The following is a 15,343-nucleotide window of genomic DNA, read 5'->3' on the forward strand; positions in this document are numbered from 1 at the left end:
GGCAAAAGAGAAAACGGGAATGGCCCCTGCACCCTGCAAGTCCCAGTCCCACTGGGTAGGTTCATGGTATCAGGACAACGTCCACCATGCACTGACCAGGAAGGAGGTAGCAGCATTTGGCCAGAGCCCAGGAGTGCCACATTGGTGACAGGGCTGTGTCTATCCCTGATTCACTCCTCACCCGCGCCACTCTTTTCACAGATGACCCCACAGGAAATCAAGTTCGCTGTCCACGTTGAGTCGGTGCTGAATCGTGTGCCACAACCCGAGTACCGACAGCTGCTGGTGGAGGCCATTATGGTGCTTACTCTGCTCTCAGACACAGAGATGAACAGCATCGGGGGCATCATCCATGTGGACCAGATCGTGCAGATGGCCAACCAGCTATTCCTGCAGGACCAGGTGGGTGTGCCAGGTCTGCCCAGTACCCCACAGCTGAGGAGGGACAAACACAGGGCTTGGATGGGCTGGCTGGCATTTATCTCTGCAAGACTGAAGTTTTGTTTTGTTTTTCTCCCCCCCCCTTGGAACATGAATTGGAGGGGTTTTTTTTTTGTTTGTTTGTTTGGTTTTTTTTTTTTTTTTTGGAGAATGAGTTGAGGGTCTCACACATGCACTGAGTAACCTCTCTGGCCCAGTATTATTGTTTTTTTATCCTTAGAGATCACAGAGAGAGAGAGAGAGATACCAACACACTATTCCACCTTCATGGAGCTCCCAGGTGGTTCCAGAGGTTAAACTCAAGGCTTCACACACCAGAAACTGTATGCTCTACTTGCTGAGCTATCTCCCAGCCCCAAGGTAAGAGATTCTGTGTCCAAAGACAAGAATCTCCTCAAACAAAGAAAATATCATCACAGATGGTGAGAAGCCATCGACCATTTGCATAGAGAATGGCACAGTGCCCCCCTAGGAGTGTAAAGCCCCCTGGAGACCAGCAGGTCTGTGCCAACACAGCATTACGGCCAGCAGTGCCCATGCTACACATCTGGCTCAGAGTACACAGACTTTCCCCTGGAGGAGCCTGTCTCATTTCAAGTCAGTAATAATCTGTGAACCAGGGTATGTGGGCACATGGCAGAGTACCAGGACATAGGCAGGCATCCCTGCCAAACTGACACTGTGGGTTCTGCTGGCATCAGGTTTGAGTCTGGCAGCAGGCTTGCCTCCAGCACCCCAGCGTGCACACTGCTCACCCTCTGTCTTTTCCTACTGCAGATATCATCTGGAGCCATGAACACCCTGGAGAAGGACCAGGCCACAGGCATCTGCCACTTCTTTTATGATAGTGCCCCGAGTGGGGCATATGGGACAATGACCTACCTGACCAAGGCAGTGGCTTCTTATCTGCAGGAACTGCTGCCCAACTCAGGCTGCCAGATGCAATAGAGCCCCCTGCTCCTTTGACCCCTGAGACTCCCTGTGCAGTTACAAAAGCATGTTCCACCACAAGTAGGGAGGAGACGGTGATGACTGGCCTGAAACCTATGTCTGTCCAAGCTACAGTGAGTGCTCTGCAGCCTTGGGCTCATGGTCTCACATCCTTTTGTTGTCACAGCATCTGGTCTCTTGGAGCCTGAGGAGTAACAGGAAAATAGTCTCTCAAGTGCAGAATGGATCAAGACACCAGTTTACATGGATGTTGTCAGGGTAGTGCCAAAATAGACTCCATGAGCTAGTACCATCTCTTAAGAGCAGCAGCCGCCGCGCCAGTAGACCTTAACAAGGGGAACCATGCTCATTACCAATATAGCTCTCCTGTTGAATTAGGCATTTCTTGTCCTCTGCTTTCTTGCTGGGCCCCTGTCATTTTAGTGGCATAGCTACCTTTAAGTGACTTCAGTCCCTCTCACCAAGATCTAGAAAATCGCTGCCAGGTAAGTGAGACTTGATCTTCAAAGATCTGCTCCTGGCTACCCATGAATTAGGGCCTCCTCCTGCCTTTTAGAGAAACCCCACATCTTGAGATGTGTGTGTGTGTGTGTGTGTGTGTGTTGTGTGTGTGTGTGTCTTTGTCTCTCTCTCTCTCTCTCTCTCTCACACACACACACACACACACACACAGAGAGAGAGAGAAAGAGAGAGGCAGGGAAGGGCTAAGTTTTATTGCAACTGAGCCACATGTTTGGGGAGCTAGAGCAGATATGTATGTGTGGGGGGGGTCCCTCTGGAAGGCCCATGTCACTGCTGCCCCCACAGGCAGTCATGGCCTCACATTCTGAGGGTTCAGTATCTGAGACCATGAAAATGGGTTCATGGTCACACCAGCAGTGCTCTTACCTTGAGCCACGCTGGAACAAGCAGCTCTGTCATGGGTGCACTGTGGCCACAGAAGGCAAGGACACAACCTGACAGGACAGGGGTTCCCCTATTTCTTTTTAGGAGAGAGAGACCCCCACAGCACAGAAGCTTCCTTCAATGTGGTGGAGGTCAGGCTCGAACCTGGACACACACATGGCAAAGCAGCGCCTTATCCAAGTGAGCTATTTCACAGACCTGATTTTCATCTTTTGCCCATGTCCTGGTGGCCATAGTTTCCATTTAGTTTGTCTGATCTGGGGGAAGAGGTGGGCAACAACAGGGATATGGTCTCTGTGACTCTTGGGATGACTGCTTCAGACTTGAGGCCAGTAGGGCTTTGCTGTGTCTGCTTTGAGGAGATGTACTGATTCCCCACCCCCCCAGTCAAGACCAGCAGTAATCACTATTCTGGAATTAGGTAGTCTCCCGTCCCTTCTGAGAGTCTTGCTCTAGCCCAAGCCAAATGTTTTGCAGTTGCACTGGGGGACAGTCTTGAATCCCACTCTCAGGCCCTCGTGGGACTTCACCACCTGTGTCCTTGCTCAGGTACAGGGTGGTCGCATAAAGAAAATGCCCCTGACCGTTCCCTTTCTGCCCCAGCACCCTTCCTTCCCTCTCCCCCTTTCCTGTTAGGGTTGGTACTAAACTTGCTCTCCTGGTCACTAGACACTCCCTCCTCCATCAGCACAGGCTGACAGCTTTCTCAGCACCAGGAGTGGCAATGCAAAGACGAGGGAGGTGCGGCAGTGCCCAGGGCCTGTCCCAGGGAAGGCCAGTGTGCACAGGTGACCACATTGTAATGAGCCCCTCAGAGTGCCAAAGACAGTGCCTGCAGCTCCTGCCTGCAAGGCACATGGCCTGACATGGCACTGTGTACCCCCCAGCTCTGCAACACCCCCTCTTTGGTGGGAAGCATGTTTGTCCCCATCTGCCTAAGGGCCCAGGGATGCCCCAGTCACCTAGGTTTCATATTCACATTTTCACAAGCTTCAACTTCACCTAGACGCGGAATTCACTTGACAGACTCCCTCAGACTTTGCCAGCACAGCTAATTGGGCAGCCCCATTGCTTCTTGGGAGTCTGCTAGAGAAAAGGGCCCTCCTGAATGAGGCATGTGCTAATTTAGGACGGTCACCTGCTTGCAGATGGATCGCGTGGAACCACAGATGCTGTGTTTGGGCTCACCAACCGAGGAGCCGGCCGGGACAGGAGCCATAATAGGCAGTTCTGCTGAGCCTTCGATCCACTCATTTGAAACTGCTTTCAAATGAAATCCTGAAATAGTGCCACACTTCCACAGGCATCAAGCTGTCAGCTTCAGAGCAGGAGAATAGGCTTCTGAGGCTTGATCCCCAGCTGAGACCCACACAGGGAAAAGGAACAGATGGGGAGCAGGCTAGGGGCCCATTCCCATTCCATCTTGGCCTTGGTAGACTTGGCTTTCATGCTGGAAGCCCCTGGAGTGCTGGACTGGGCCTAACACCTGGGATATCGGGGGTGGGAGTACTGCAGCCCATTTCCCTCAGCAGCACAGAGCAGCCAACTGGGGCCTATGCTGGGGCTGGGGCTGGGGCTGGGGGTAGGGGATCCTGTCTGAGCAGGAGCAGACATTTGTGGCCACCTCCACAGCTGAAAAGCAGTAGACTGCCCTGCCCATTGCTGTCAGTCCTAGTTGTGACCTAGGTTTCATTCCTTTGCACAGCAGCAAGGAACCCTAGTCCAGGCAGCCCAGTCTCTATGTGCCTCAGTTTGCCCATCTTGTCAGATGTGCAAGAGGCCTACAGATGGCACGGGGCATTGCAGGAACTGCCCTCGATCCTGCCTTTTGGGTGGCAGGGGCTGGCTGGTCACAGGTGCCCCCGCACTATCTCTGCACTGGCTTCGGACATGTATCATTTGTTTGGGAAGGTTCTCCCACTGCTCTGATGCTCCCACAAAGGAAAGGAGAGCTGGAGACGTGCCCATGCCTCGACAGAAAGGCTAAAACTGCTCCCTGTGTGAAGTGAAGAAGTAAAAAGAGCAGAAGCTCAGGACACAGGAGAAACGGTGTCAGTTGATTAATGCCACTTATTTCTGGACAAAAAGCCAGGAGGCTTGGCTGCCCTTGATGTAAATGACAGCCGCAGTTTCTCTGGGCTCCAGTGACACACAATCATCTGGCAAATGGCTTTTGTCTTTGCTCCCTTGTTATCAAAGGCTACAGAACCTCTGCACCCCTCCCCACCCGGTGCCATCATCTTCCAAGGTGACTCGGAGCCTTTTGAAGTCCCTGCCATCTGCTCTGTGCCACCCCAGACTTTCCTTGTTCCCAGAATGCCTTCTGTTCTCCTGGATTTGGCCACATATGAGATCAAAACAGAGTGGCAGTGTCACCCTCAGGGAGCCCTGTGCCCCTTGTCCCCCTCAAAGACCATGATAGGAAAAACCATGTCTTTGAGTGACGAGAGTTCTCTGAGGAATGAAAAGACTGGAACCATCAAGAGCAACTCATTCCCATGTTTGATGGTTTGGGGGAGGGGAAGACAAGAAAAGAGAGATGGAGAGGGACCTGCCCTGTCACTTGAGGAAGACTGGTCCTGAAACGAGTGCACCTAGAACGTCTCCAGCTGTGACCATGGACTGTGAGTTCAGACTGACGGACTCATAGGTTAACTAGGCTCCTGTGCTAAATAGGAATAGACATGGGCCCTGGGTCAGGTGGGTGGGGTTAACAGTTAATTTTATTTATAGATTTCCTTCAAGTTTGGGAGCTACTCTCTGCCCTGATCCAGCTTTCTAGTTCTATTCTCAACTCCGACACTCTCATCCCAGACAGTATTTTAGTCCACCTCCATGTTAGCTATCAAGCAAAAAGTACTAGTCATAGGCCTTTAGGGACATACCTAAAATAGACTTGCTAACTTCTTTTCACTCTAAGATCCCTATTCTCATCCTACCTTTTGGTTCCTGTTTATTAATCATTTTAGGGGCGTGGGTGATGGCACACTTGGTTGAGCGCACATGTTACAATGCGGAAGGACCTGGGTTCAAGCCCCTTGTCTCTACCTGCAGAGGAAAAGCTTTGCAAGTGGTGAAGCAGTATTGCAGGTGTCTCTGTCTCTCTCCCTCTCTATCACCCCCTTCCCTCTTGATTTCTGGCTGTCTCTATCCAATAAACAAAGATCATTTTAAAAAAATAATCATTTTGTCCTGCTTCATATCTTACCACCTTTCAGACACCAAGTCGCAGATGGTATTATGATTCCATGTCTGACTCCCTGGGCAGATGACCTTACCAGTGTGTCCTGAATTCTCACCTCTCCAGAGCCGTACCCCACTAGAGAAAAAGAAACAGCTTCCCAGTGCCAGTCTACCTAAACATCCTGCCTCCCTCCTAAGCCCTGGACAGCCTTGCCCTCCTCTCCTCAGTGGCTGTCCATATTCCACTTCCAGCTGGTACAGATGGAGCACCAGGCTCTTCCTCAGAGGACTGTGCTACAGCTTCCCTAGGCACAAGGCAGGGTTAATGCCTCCCCATTCTCCTCTTCTGGAAGACCTTTCCAGACAGCAACTCGCAGTAGACTTGCCAAGGAAAAGGGCCATTGCTGGCTCTGATCTGCACATCCTTTGCCACTGAGCACTTCTGATTCACAGATGAAAGCAAGCAGGCTGGGTGGGAAAAACAATTCTTGAAGGAAATAGGTAAGTGACAGGGCCACCAGACTTCTGAGCAATCAGAAAAGGCCCTTGTCTCTCCAGGCAGGCCTGGGTTCACGCCCTGGGACTGGCACCTTAGATGTCACTAATGTCAGCCATTATCACTAGCACCTCTGCTCTTTGAAAAGCACAACAGACTACCACTTGTCACTGAGGGAATGTCCACAGTCTAAAGCTGCCCCTACCCAGGGGAAAATGCTAGGTCAGGTCTCTGACAGTGGAGAAAGTGGAGGTGGGGTCAATCTCTTCACTGGAGGACCCCCGAGGCTCAAAAAGGTTCAGATACCAAGCATTCAAAATAGGGTGTCCACTGCTGCCAGGGCTCGTGGCTTTTATATCTTTGTACAGAATAGAATGTTTCCTCCACTGCGTGTGGTCTGCTCTGAGAACTGACCTGGAGGTACAGGGAGCCCCCAGGCATGTGCAGGTCCTCCCAGTGCCCCCTCAGGCTTCTCCCAGGGCAGAAACACCTCCTACCTCCAGAGCAACAGCCTGGCTTCTTCCTGTGAGCATCCCACATTCACCTTTGTCTGGACTGTTAGTGACAGTCATCTGGGAGGAGACACGAATGATGGGCACATCTTCCCTCCTAAGTCTTCAGCCAACTGGGGGATTTAAAAAATAAAGCACTGGAACTGATTGGAGGTGTAAGCTTCTCTCCTGACAGTATGGAGTTGCCCCCCAGCTGTCACCCGGATCAATTCTGGCCCTGCAAGCATCCTAGTCTCCTCTGGGTTCTGGAAGCTCAGCTCTGGGGTTAAGCTCTCTGCCCATCCTCACCCCTCCCATTCCCCCTCTGCTGCAGGCAGAGCGCCCCACTCTGCCCTCCCTCGTGAATCATGGGGAAGAGCCTGAGGGAAGCGCCCTTGTGGCCCTTGAGGAAGCACCCAAGTACACAGGTCAGAGCTGGCACTGACCTTGCAGCCTGAGTCTTACAGTCTCTGGCCTGCCCACCCTCCCAGCAGTGCAGGAGCCACTGCGCACATTTATATGCAGCCAGTAAGGCTTCTGTCCCCAGCACCCTGTGCGAGCACATTTCTGTGGCAGGCACTGAGCTGGGCAGGCTGGTACAGACAACCCCCTGCCTGGTGGGGAAAGAGGCTGGAACCAAGTGGAAAGTAGGGAGGCCATCAGTCCCAGTGGCACAACTGGGGAAAGGCCAAGGCCATCTCCAAGGCTCCCTGTCCTCTGACGGGGCTGAGAAACCATCTGACTCCTTCTCCCACTGCAGTGATTAGAGGTATGTGTCAAGGGAGGGAAAGGGACAGAAAGGAACCAGTGGCATTTTGGGTGGAACAGGATTTGCCCTAAGACCTGGAGGAAGTGAGGGCCTCAGCCAGGAGGTGCCAGGGGAAGAACCCACCAGGCAGAGAGACCCGCCAGGCAAAGGCCCAGAGGCAGTATATTTGCACTATCAGGAGCCCAGATGGTGGTGGCAGAGTCATGGAGGGAAGGGGTGTACACTTTGCCTATTGTCCTTAGGGGGCTTTGAACAGAACACCACTATTGACTCCCTAGAGAGAAAGCTGGCACTGGGGCAGTGACTAGAGGCAAGGGGCAGGGAGGAGTGCTGTCAGCTTAGAGGGGGAAGGGGAGACCAGGAAGGCTGGTGGCCAAAGAACTGGAGCTGCCATCCTGTCCTCTGGACAGCCCACCTCCTCCCAGAGCGACCGTGGCTCTGCTGCTCTTCTGGGGCAGGAATCCAGTTGCTGGCGAGTGGAAGCTATGGGATGGGTGAGTGAATGCCCAAAGGGAGCTGCTGCTCCTCCCCTGGTCCCCCTCCACCATCACAGGCCTACCACACTCCATGGTGCTGTGACCATGGGCTTGGTTTCTTAGAGAGAGGATGCAGTATGTGGGTGCCAGGAATTGAATTCGGAACCTCACGAGTTCACGGCCTGTGCTCTCCCTCTGAGCTGCCTCCCTGGCTGGCTGCTTAGACCACTTCCAAGTGAACACCCACACACACATGAACAGAAGCCAGTGGAAATGCCTCTGCTGGAAACACTTCAGGGATGGCACAGTGACTGGAACTCCGTCCCCCGGCTCAGGCGCTCCTGCTCTGCCTGCTCTTGCAAAGGGTGCCCTTTCCCCAGCCCAGGGGACATCCAACCTTTTGGCCATTCCCATCTGCTTTTCAAGTCCAGACCTCAGAAAGCCTTAGAACAACTGTGGGGTGCAGGTTTTCCAAAAGGTTCACATCTGGCAAATCCTTCAAAGGCTGCTTCCTCTGCACTTTAAATAGATCTGCTGTGCTGAGTTTTGAATTTGACACATTTCTTCTTTTGAAAACAAGCAAGCAAGAAATGCAATGAATCATTCACCCAAGGAAGGGTGCAGCTCCCTGGTCCCAAGCACTGGACAAGGGAACATTCCAGAAGGCTGGTTAGGTAGTGTATACCACCAGTGTAAAGAAAACAGAGGTATAAATGGGCATAGTTGAAGCCAACAAGATGGGCTCTGAGGACGCCCTGGTCTAAGTGATGTTTATTTGGTCTTCTGTCTAGATTAGGACTCAAAATTCAATAAATCAAGGAGCTTTTACTCACAGCAAATGCTATTTTTTAATGTTCCATGTGGTGTTTTTTTTTTAATTTTTCCCGTTTGTTGTCCTTGTTGTTTATCGTTGCTGTTGTTATTGGATAAGACAGAGAGAAATGGAGAGAGGAGGGGAAGACAGAGAGGGGGAGAGAAAGACAGACACCTGCAGACCTGCTTCACCGCCTGTGAAGCAAACCCCCTGCAGGCGGGGAGCTGGGAGCTTGAACCAGGATCCTAATGCTCATTCGTGCACTTTCCACCATGTGCGCTTAACCCACTGTGCCACCACCCGGCTCCCTGGTTTGTTTTTAATTTAAAGAATTCTTCTATTTGATAGGACAGAGAGAAATTGAGAGGAGAGGGGTATATATACAGAGGAAGAGAGAGAGGGCATCCACCACTTGTGAAGCATTCCCTATTGCAGGTGGAGACCTGGGGCTTGAACTTGGGTCCTTGAACATGGTAACTTGTGCACTCAACTGAGCGTGCTATAGCCCTGCCCCTTAAAATATTTCATTTCAGGGAGCTGGGCGGTAGCGCAGCAGGTTAAGTGCAGGTGGTGCAAAGCACAGGCACCAGCCTAAGGATCCTGGTTTGTGTCTCCAGCTCCCCACCTGTAGGGGAGTTGTTTCACAAGCAGTGAAGCAGGTCTGCAGGTGTCTATCTTTCTCTCCCCCTCTGTCTTCCCCTCCTCTCGCCATCTCTCTCTGTCCTATCTAATAATGATGACATCAATAACAACAACAATAATAACAACAATGAAAAATAAGGGCAACAAAAGAAAAATATTTAAAATTTTTCATTTCATTTCAATTACCAGAGCACTGCTCAGCTCTGTTTTATGGTGAATGATTAAACCTGGGACTTTGGAGCCTCAGATACAAAAGTGTTTGGTGTTGTTTTTTTTTTTTATCTTTATTTATTAGATAGAGACAGCCAGAAATCAGGAGGGATGGGGGTGATAGAGAGGGAGAGAGACAGAGACACCTACAGCCCTGCTTCCCCACTCATAAAGCTTTTCCCCTGCAGGTGGAGACATGAGGCTCAAACCCAGGTCCTTGCGCATTGTGACATGTGAACTCAATAATGAAAATCTTTGCATGACCATTATGACATCTTCCCTGCCAAATACGAATTTTTAAGTTGATAATTCTGTATGGCCCAGGAGTGATGTTATATCCAAATAACCCTTAGTAGACAAAAGGTTCCCCACTCTTGGTGTAAGCAAAAGTCAGATGTGGTGGGCAAATGGAGACTTCAGCTGTCCCTCTGCTCAAGTAACATCTCCGTCAGATAGAGGTGAACAGCTCACCATCTTCATCTTACATCCTCTTCATTAGATATAAGCCATTAATGCTGCTAGAATTTGATTAATGGGGAAACTGAGGCCCAGGCGGCTTGTGAATTACATAAAGCTTGGGTTTACAGACTCTATGTTTACCTAGATCTGGGCTTAGAACCGTACCTCAGCAGCCTGGAAGGTGGTATAGTGAACAAAACATTGGACTCTTGAATATGTTGTCCTGAGTTCAATCTCTGCCATCACATATGACAGAGTGATGCTCTGGGTCTCTATTTCTCTCCTAAATAAATAGATATTTAAAAGAAAAGAAACCAACCTTAGCAGAGAGACACATTTTCTTGACTGGTGTGAGATTTGGAGGATAGATCTGGAGAGAAATATTGCAGAAGGGACTTCTCAGCTTACCTGGTGATCCAAATCTGCTTGCAGATGGGCAGCTGTGCGCACGACGTGCCCCACCCACAGTGGGATAAAGCAGAACTGAAACAAGTTGACAAAAGTGAAGATGTTAGAAACCAGTGACAGAATGGTGATGAAACAGACCAGATTCTCCTGGAAAAGACAAACATTGACAAAGTGGATCGATGGAGAGTCCCGTGCTGTCTGTTAGCAGAGAACATGAATGCTTCAAGGAGAAGGATGAAAAAGGACATGTCAGGCAAATGTCAGCCAAATCAGTGCAGTGTCTATGTACTGGAGTCAGGGGAAAGAGCCTTCTGGACAAAACTGACTGATTTCAAGGATGGAAAAGGATGGCCAGGTGACGGCAAAAGGTTCAAATCACCAAAAGGAAAATTCAACTTTAAACATAGATATACACAATAAAATAACCTCAAAATATAAGCTACAACTCCCAGGAGAAATCATGAATTCGTCATTGTGGGAAATCCCAACACGTGTCCCCATTGTTGATGAATCAAGTCCATCAAAATAGCCGCAATGCACAGCCCTGACCTACTGAACACGAAGACAGGTACATGTGGCAGCTGAGAAGCCACATTCCACTGCCCCAGTCACAGCCGCAGTGCTACCATTTTCACTCTATTATGCTGGACTGTGATGAACTAATTTTGGAAAGCTAACGATTACACAGAACATGATCTCTGACCTTTAAAAAGTTAAATAAGCCCAACACAGTTGGGAAGATATTTTGAATTCTTCACAGACTAAAGGGGACATGGTATGAGACTTTAAAAATAACAAGTAAGGGAAAGAAAATGAAACTGCTACTTCTCAAAGCTTGTGAGGTATTAGCAAAATATATACAGTTCTTTGAAGAACATGTAAAATCTTAAAGACTTCCATTAGAAAAGTCATGAGAACATCAAGAGTAATGAGCTATTGTAAGAGATTAGGGAAAGAATAACAAAAGTGATGAATATAAGTGTAGATTATTGAACAGAAAACAAAGGGCGGGGAACAGCTCTGCAGTATAGCACAGCATTTGCACGCCTAAGGCTCCAGCTTCAGTCCCTGACATCAAATATGCCACAGCTGTGGTCTCATAGAAGAGGAAAGAAGGAAGGAAGGAAGGAAGGAAGGAAGGAAGGAAGGAAGGAAGGAAGGAAGAAAGAAAGGAAAGAAGGAAGGAAGGGAGGGAAAGAGGGAGGGGGGAAAGAAAACACATATGAAGGACCAACAAAGCTAGAGGTTACTTTGCTTTTTAGAGTAACAAAATGCATCAATCATTTTCAAGGTCACTCAAGAAGAAACAAATATTATGAATTAAAGGGAGTATTACTACAGAAACCCTAGCTAGGTACTGGGGGGGGGGGCAGGTAAGAAAGGAATACTAGCACATTTGACAGTAAGTCAACAGTTTTGAAACGAATATGAGGCTTTGGTAATGCTCACAGCTCACTATTGATGAAGCCTGTGAAGTTTTGAGCTGTCATATTGGGGGACTATTCGCTCATGTCAGTGTCCAGGAACTGAGAATGTTTGAACCACTGCAAGAAGCAACCTCAGCAAGAGAGAGCAGGGAGGTCTGAAAATATGGCACTGTTCATAACACAAAATATGCATACTTTCCAGAAAGCACACAGATAGGGATTCGACTTCCGGAGGCGGAGCTACAAGCAGCAGATCACTTCCTCTCCTCTCCTGTCCTCTCCTCTCCCGGATCAACTAGGAATACCAAAGGAGACCACCCGGGACCGAAACAAGACAGGACTAGAATGACCACAGGAACCCAGTAAATCACCCGTGAGTACAAACACGTGTGGCTGGTGACAGAGAGGAGAGAGGAGCCTAAGGAGAGATTAAGTGACTGCTAACAGTTCAGCAGTTTATCAGTTGAGACACCACCTCCAGTCTGCTCCACCAACAAGGGGACAGCTTAAGGGAGGAGAGGACTCCCTAGAGACTCACCAAGTGCAACTCCGAGTCTCCATTGCTACTACCCTCAGAATCTGGAGCAGCGACAGGGAGAGACACCAGGGGACAGAGATCTAACCAGGAAACTCAGAAGACCTATACCTCGGTGGCATAGCTGAGGGGCTGTGAAAGTCTCTTTGCATAACCTCTGGATTATCTCTGCCACACCCTGCTTTATCTCTTGGTCAGGAGTCAGTGATTAAGCTAAGAAGCCTATTGATAGTTTAAAAGCCCTCAGGCTCCCATAGCCTACAGGGAAGAAAAAACAAAAGAGGCTTTTAAACCACTGAGCTCCAACTCAGGGATTGAAACAACTGTTAATTTCCACCACTGTAAACCCTTTAATTAAGAACTCTAATTTCATCCAGACCCAGAGAGAGAAGAGGAAAAAAGGAAGGACACTCAGAAGTAGTAATGGGTGTAGGTGTGACTTAGTAAGGAAGATAACTCAGCAATTAAAAGATGTTATTGAGTCTTTTGGGATAAAATGGATGGAGCTGAAGGTGATTATACTTAGTAAAGTAAGAACATGAGGAACAACTACCAGATTATTTCACACATGTGACATATAGAGAATGGAAACACGGGAAAAGACAACCCATCTCTAAGACAGTGGGAGTACTATGGTAGTTATTGCTTGGGAGTGGTAGGAGGTGAAGGCACAAAACGGTAGTGAGAGTGGTGTGGATCTATACTCCTATTATCTTATCATTTTGTAAATCACTAGTAAAAAATAAAAACAAAAAAAAAAAGAAGAAAGAAAGAGAAGGCAGGACCATTAAAAAATGGGAAAATACATGACAACCCTTCAGCTTCATTACTCGGGTGAGACCTTTCCTTTCATAGTATACTCTAATTCCATCTCAGGTGGTTCACTTTCTAACAAAGTCCCAAAACCTAGATATACACCAGTTTCTGTGAGAGAGAGCATATGTTCACACGTATCCATAAACTACTGCAAAATATATACCTGAAAGCAGAAGCACACTAGAGTTTGCAGTGAGTACTCCCCTAACTCTTCCTCTCCACTATTCCAAGCTTTGGGTCCATGATTGCTCAACAAGTTGTTTGGCTTTGTATGTTAACTCTCTTTTCAGCCACCAGGTTCCAGATGCCATCAGGATGCCAGCCAGGCTTCCCTGGACTGAAGACCCCACCAATGTGTCCTGGAGCTCTGCTTCCCCTAATAGGGAAAGAGAGAGGCAGACTGGGAGTATGGACCAACCAATCAACGCCCATGTTCAGCGGGGAAGCAATTACAGAAGCCAGACTTTCCACCTTCTGCAACCCACAATGACCCTGGGTCCATGCTCCCAGCGGGATAGAGAATGGGAAAACTATCAGGGGAGGGGGTGGGATATGGAGACTGGGAATTGTGTGAATTGTGTGGAGTTGTACCCCTCCTACCCTATGGTTTTGTTAATTTATCCTTTCTTAAATTAAAAAAAAATGGGAAAATACCAGGTGTTCAACAACAGATGAGCGGCTGAGAAAGTTGTGATCTATATACACAGTGGAATATGACTCAGCTATTAAAACTGATGATTTCACTTTCTCCACCTCATCTTGGATGGATCTTGAAGGAATCATATTAAGTGAGATAAGTCAGAAACAGAAGGATGAATATGGGATGATCTCACTCATAGAAGTTGAAAAATAAGAACAGAAGAGAAGACACAAAGTAGAATTTAGACAGGGTTTAGTGTATTGCACCAAAGTAAAAGACTCTGGGTGGGGGGGTGTGGTGTTTTGGTCCTAGAACATGATGGCAGAGGAGGACCTAGAGAGAATTGTTATGTGGAAAACTGAGAAACTTTATACATGTAAAAACTACTGTATTTTATTGTTGACTGTAAACCATTAATCCCTCCCAAAAAAAGAAAAATGGTAAATACATATATATAGATAGATAGAAAGAGAGAGAGAATAAATAGACAGTTAAAAAATAATATCCATGCAAATCAAGACAATGAGATACCACCTAACCCCTGTGAGAATGTCATACATCAAAAATGACAGCGGCAACAAATGCTGGAGAGGTTTGGGGGACAAAGGAACCCTCCTGCACTGCTGGTAGGAATGTAAATTGGTCCAACCTCTGTGGAGAACAGTCTGGAGAACACTATCAAGGCTAGAAATGGACCTTCCATATGACCCAGTAACTCCTCTCCAAGGGAGAATATCCTAAGGACTCCATAACACCCAACCAAAAAGATATGTGTACACCTATGTTCATAGCAGCACAATTTGTAATAGCTGAAACCTGGAAGCAAACCAGATGCCCAACAACAGATGAATGGCTGATAAAACTGTGGTATATATACACAATGGAATACTGTGCAGCTATTAAGAGTAATGAACCTACCTTCTGTGACCCATCTTGGATGGAGCTAGAAGGAATTATGTTAAGTGAGATAAGTCAGAAAGACAAAGAAGAGTATGGGATGATCATACTCATAAACAGAAGCTGAGAAAGAAGAACAGAAAGGGAAACTCAAAGCCAAATCTGAGTTTGGAGTATGGCACCAAAGTAAAAATCTCGGGGGGAGGGGATGCTCAGGTAGATGCCCAGCTTCACTGTGGGGGGCAGTGGGGAAAGACACAGACCTTTGGTGGTGGGAATCGTGTTAATATACACTCCTATTAATTATAGTCTCACAAATCACTATTCAATTAATATAAGAGGGTAAAATGGGTTGAATGTCTCATAGTTTTTGATGCACAGACCACAGCTCTGAGTATATGTTCCTTCAATCTAAGCATTTAAGACTTCAAACTGGTAATCAGACTGAATTTTAACAGTGCGCTCAAATTATTAATACATTTATAATAATGACTTGTTCTTTGAAATATTAAATCACCTAAAAGCTTAGGCCAGAGAGAACAAAGCAACGGGTGGTGTTACTTTGTAAGATACAGCTATATGTAAGTAGCATTAAAAGACATAAATAACGGTGAGGTCTTGTATGATACAGAATCCTAACAATGGGATTTTCAAAGTTAATCCAATTGCCAAATAATTTGGTTACAGCAATAACTATCTATTGCCTTCTTAAACCCTAAGACAGCAGGGTTTTTCCCCATTCTCTATAAAAGCCATATTTCTCCCAGTCCTGGACCTCTAGG

At 47.9% G+C, this 15,343-nt stretch overlaps 1 protein-coding gene across 3 annotated transcripts in view; it reads left to right on the top strand.

The window, feature by feature from the left end:
- PHKA2 (phosphorylase kinase regulatory subunit alpha 2) overlaps nt 1-1,771 on the top strand; it is a 61,466-nt gene extending 59,695 nt beyond the window's left edge. For all 3 annotated transcript variants that reach the window (XM_016195147.2, XM_016195151.2, XM_060182941.1), the window contains 2 exons: nt 202-402; nt 1,219-1,771. In XM_016195147.2, coding sequence (XP_016050633.1) covers nt 202-402; nt 1,219-1,389 — 372 coding nt within the window. In that variant the 3' untranslated portion in view covers nt 1,390-1,771. The remainder of the gene's footprint in view (nt 1-201; nt 403-1,218) is intronic.
- Nucleotides 1,772-15,343: the final 13,572 nt, after the last annotated feature.

The sequence above is a fragment of the Erinaceus europaeus genome, chromosome X (genome assembly GCF_950295315.1).
Source record: "Erinaceus europaeus chromosome X, mEriEur2.1, whole genome shotgun sequence".
NCBI lineage: Eukaryota > Metazoa > Chordata > Mammalia > Eulipotyphla > Erinaceidae > Erinaceus > Erinaceus europaeus.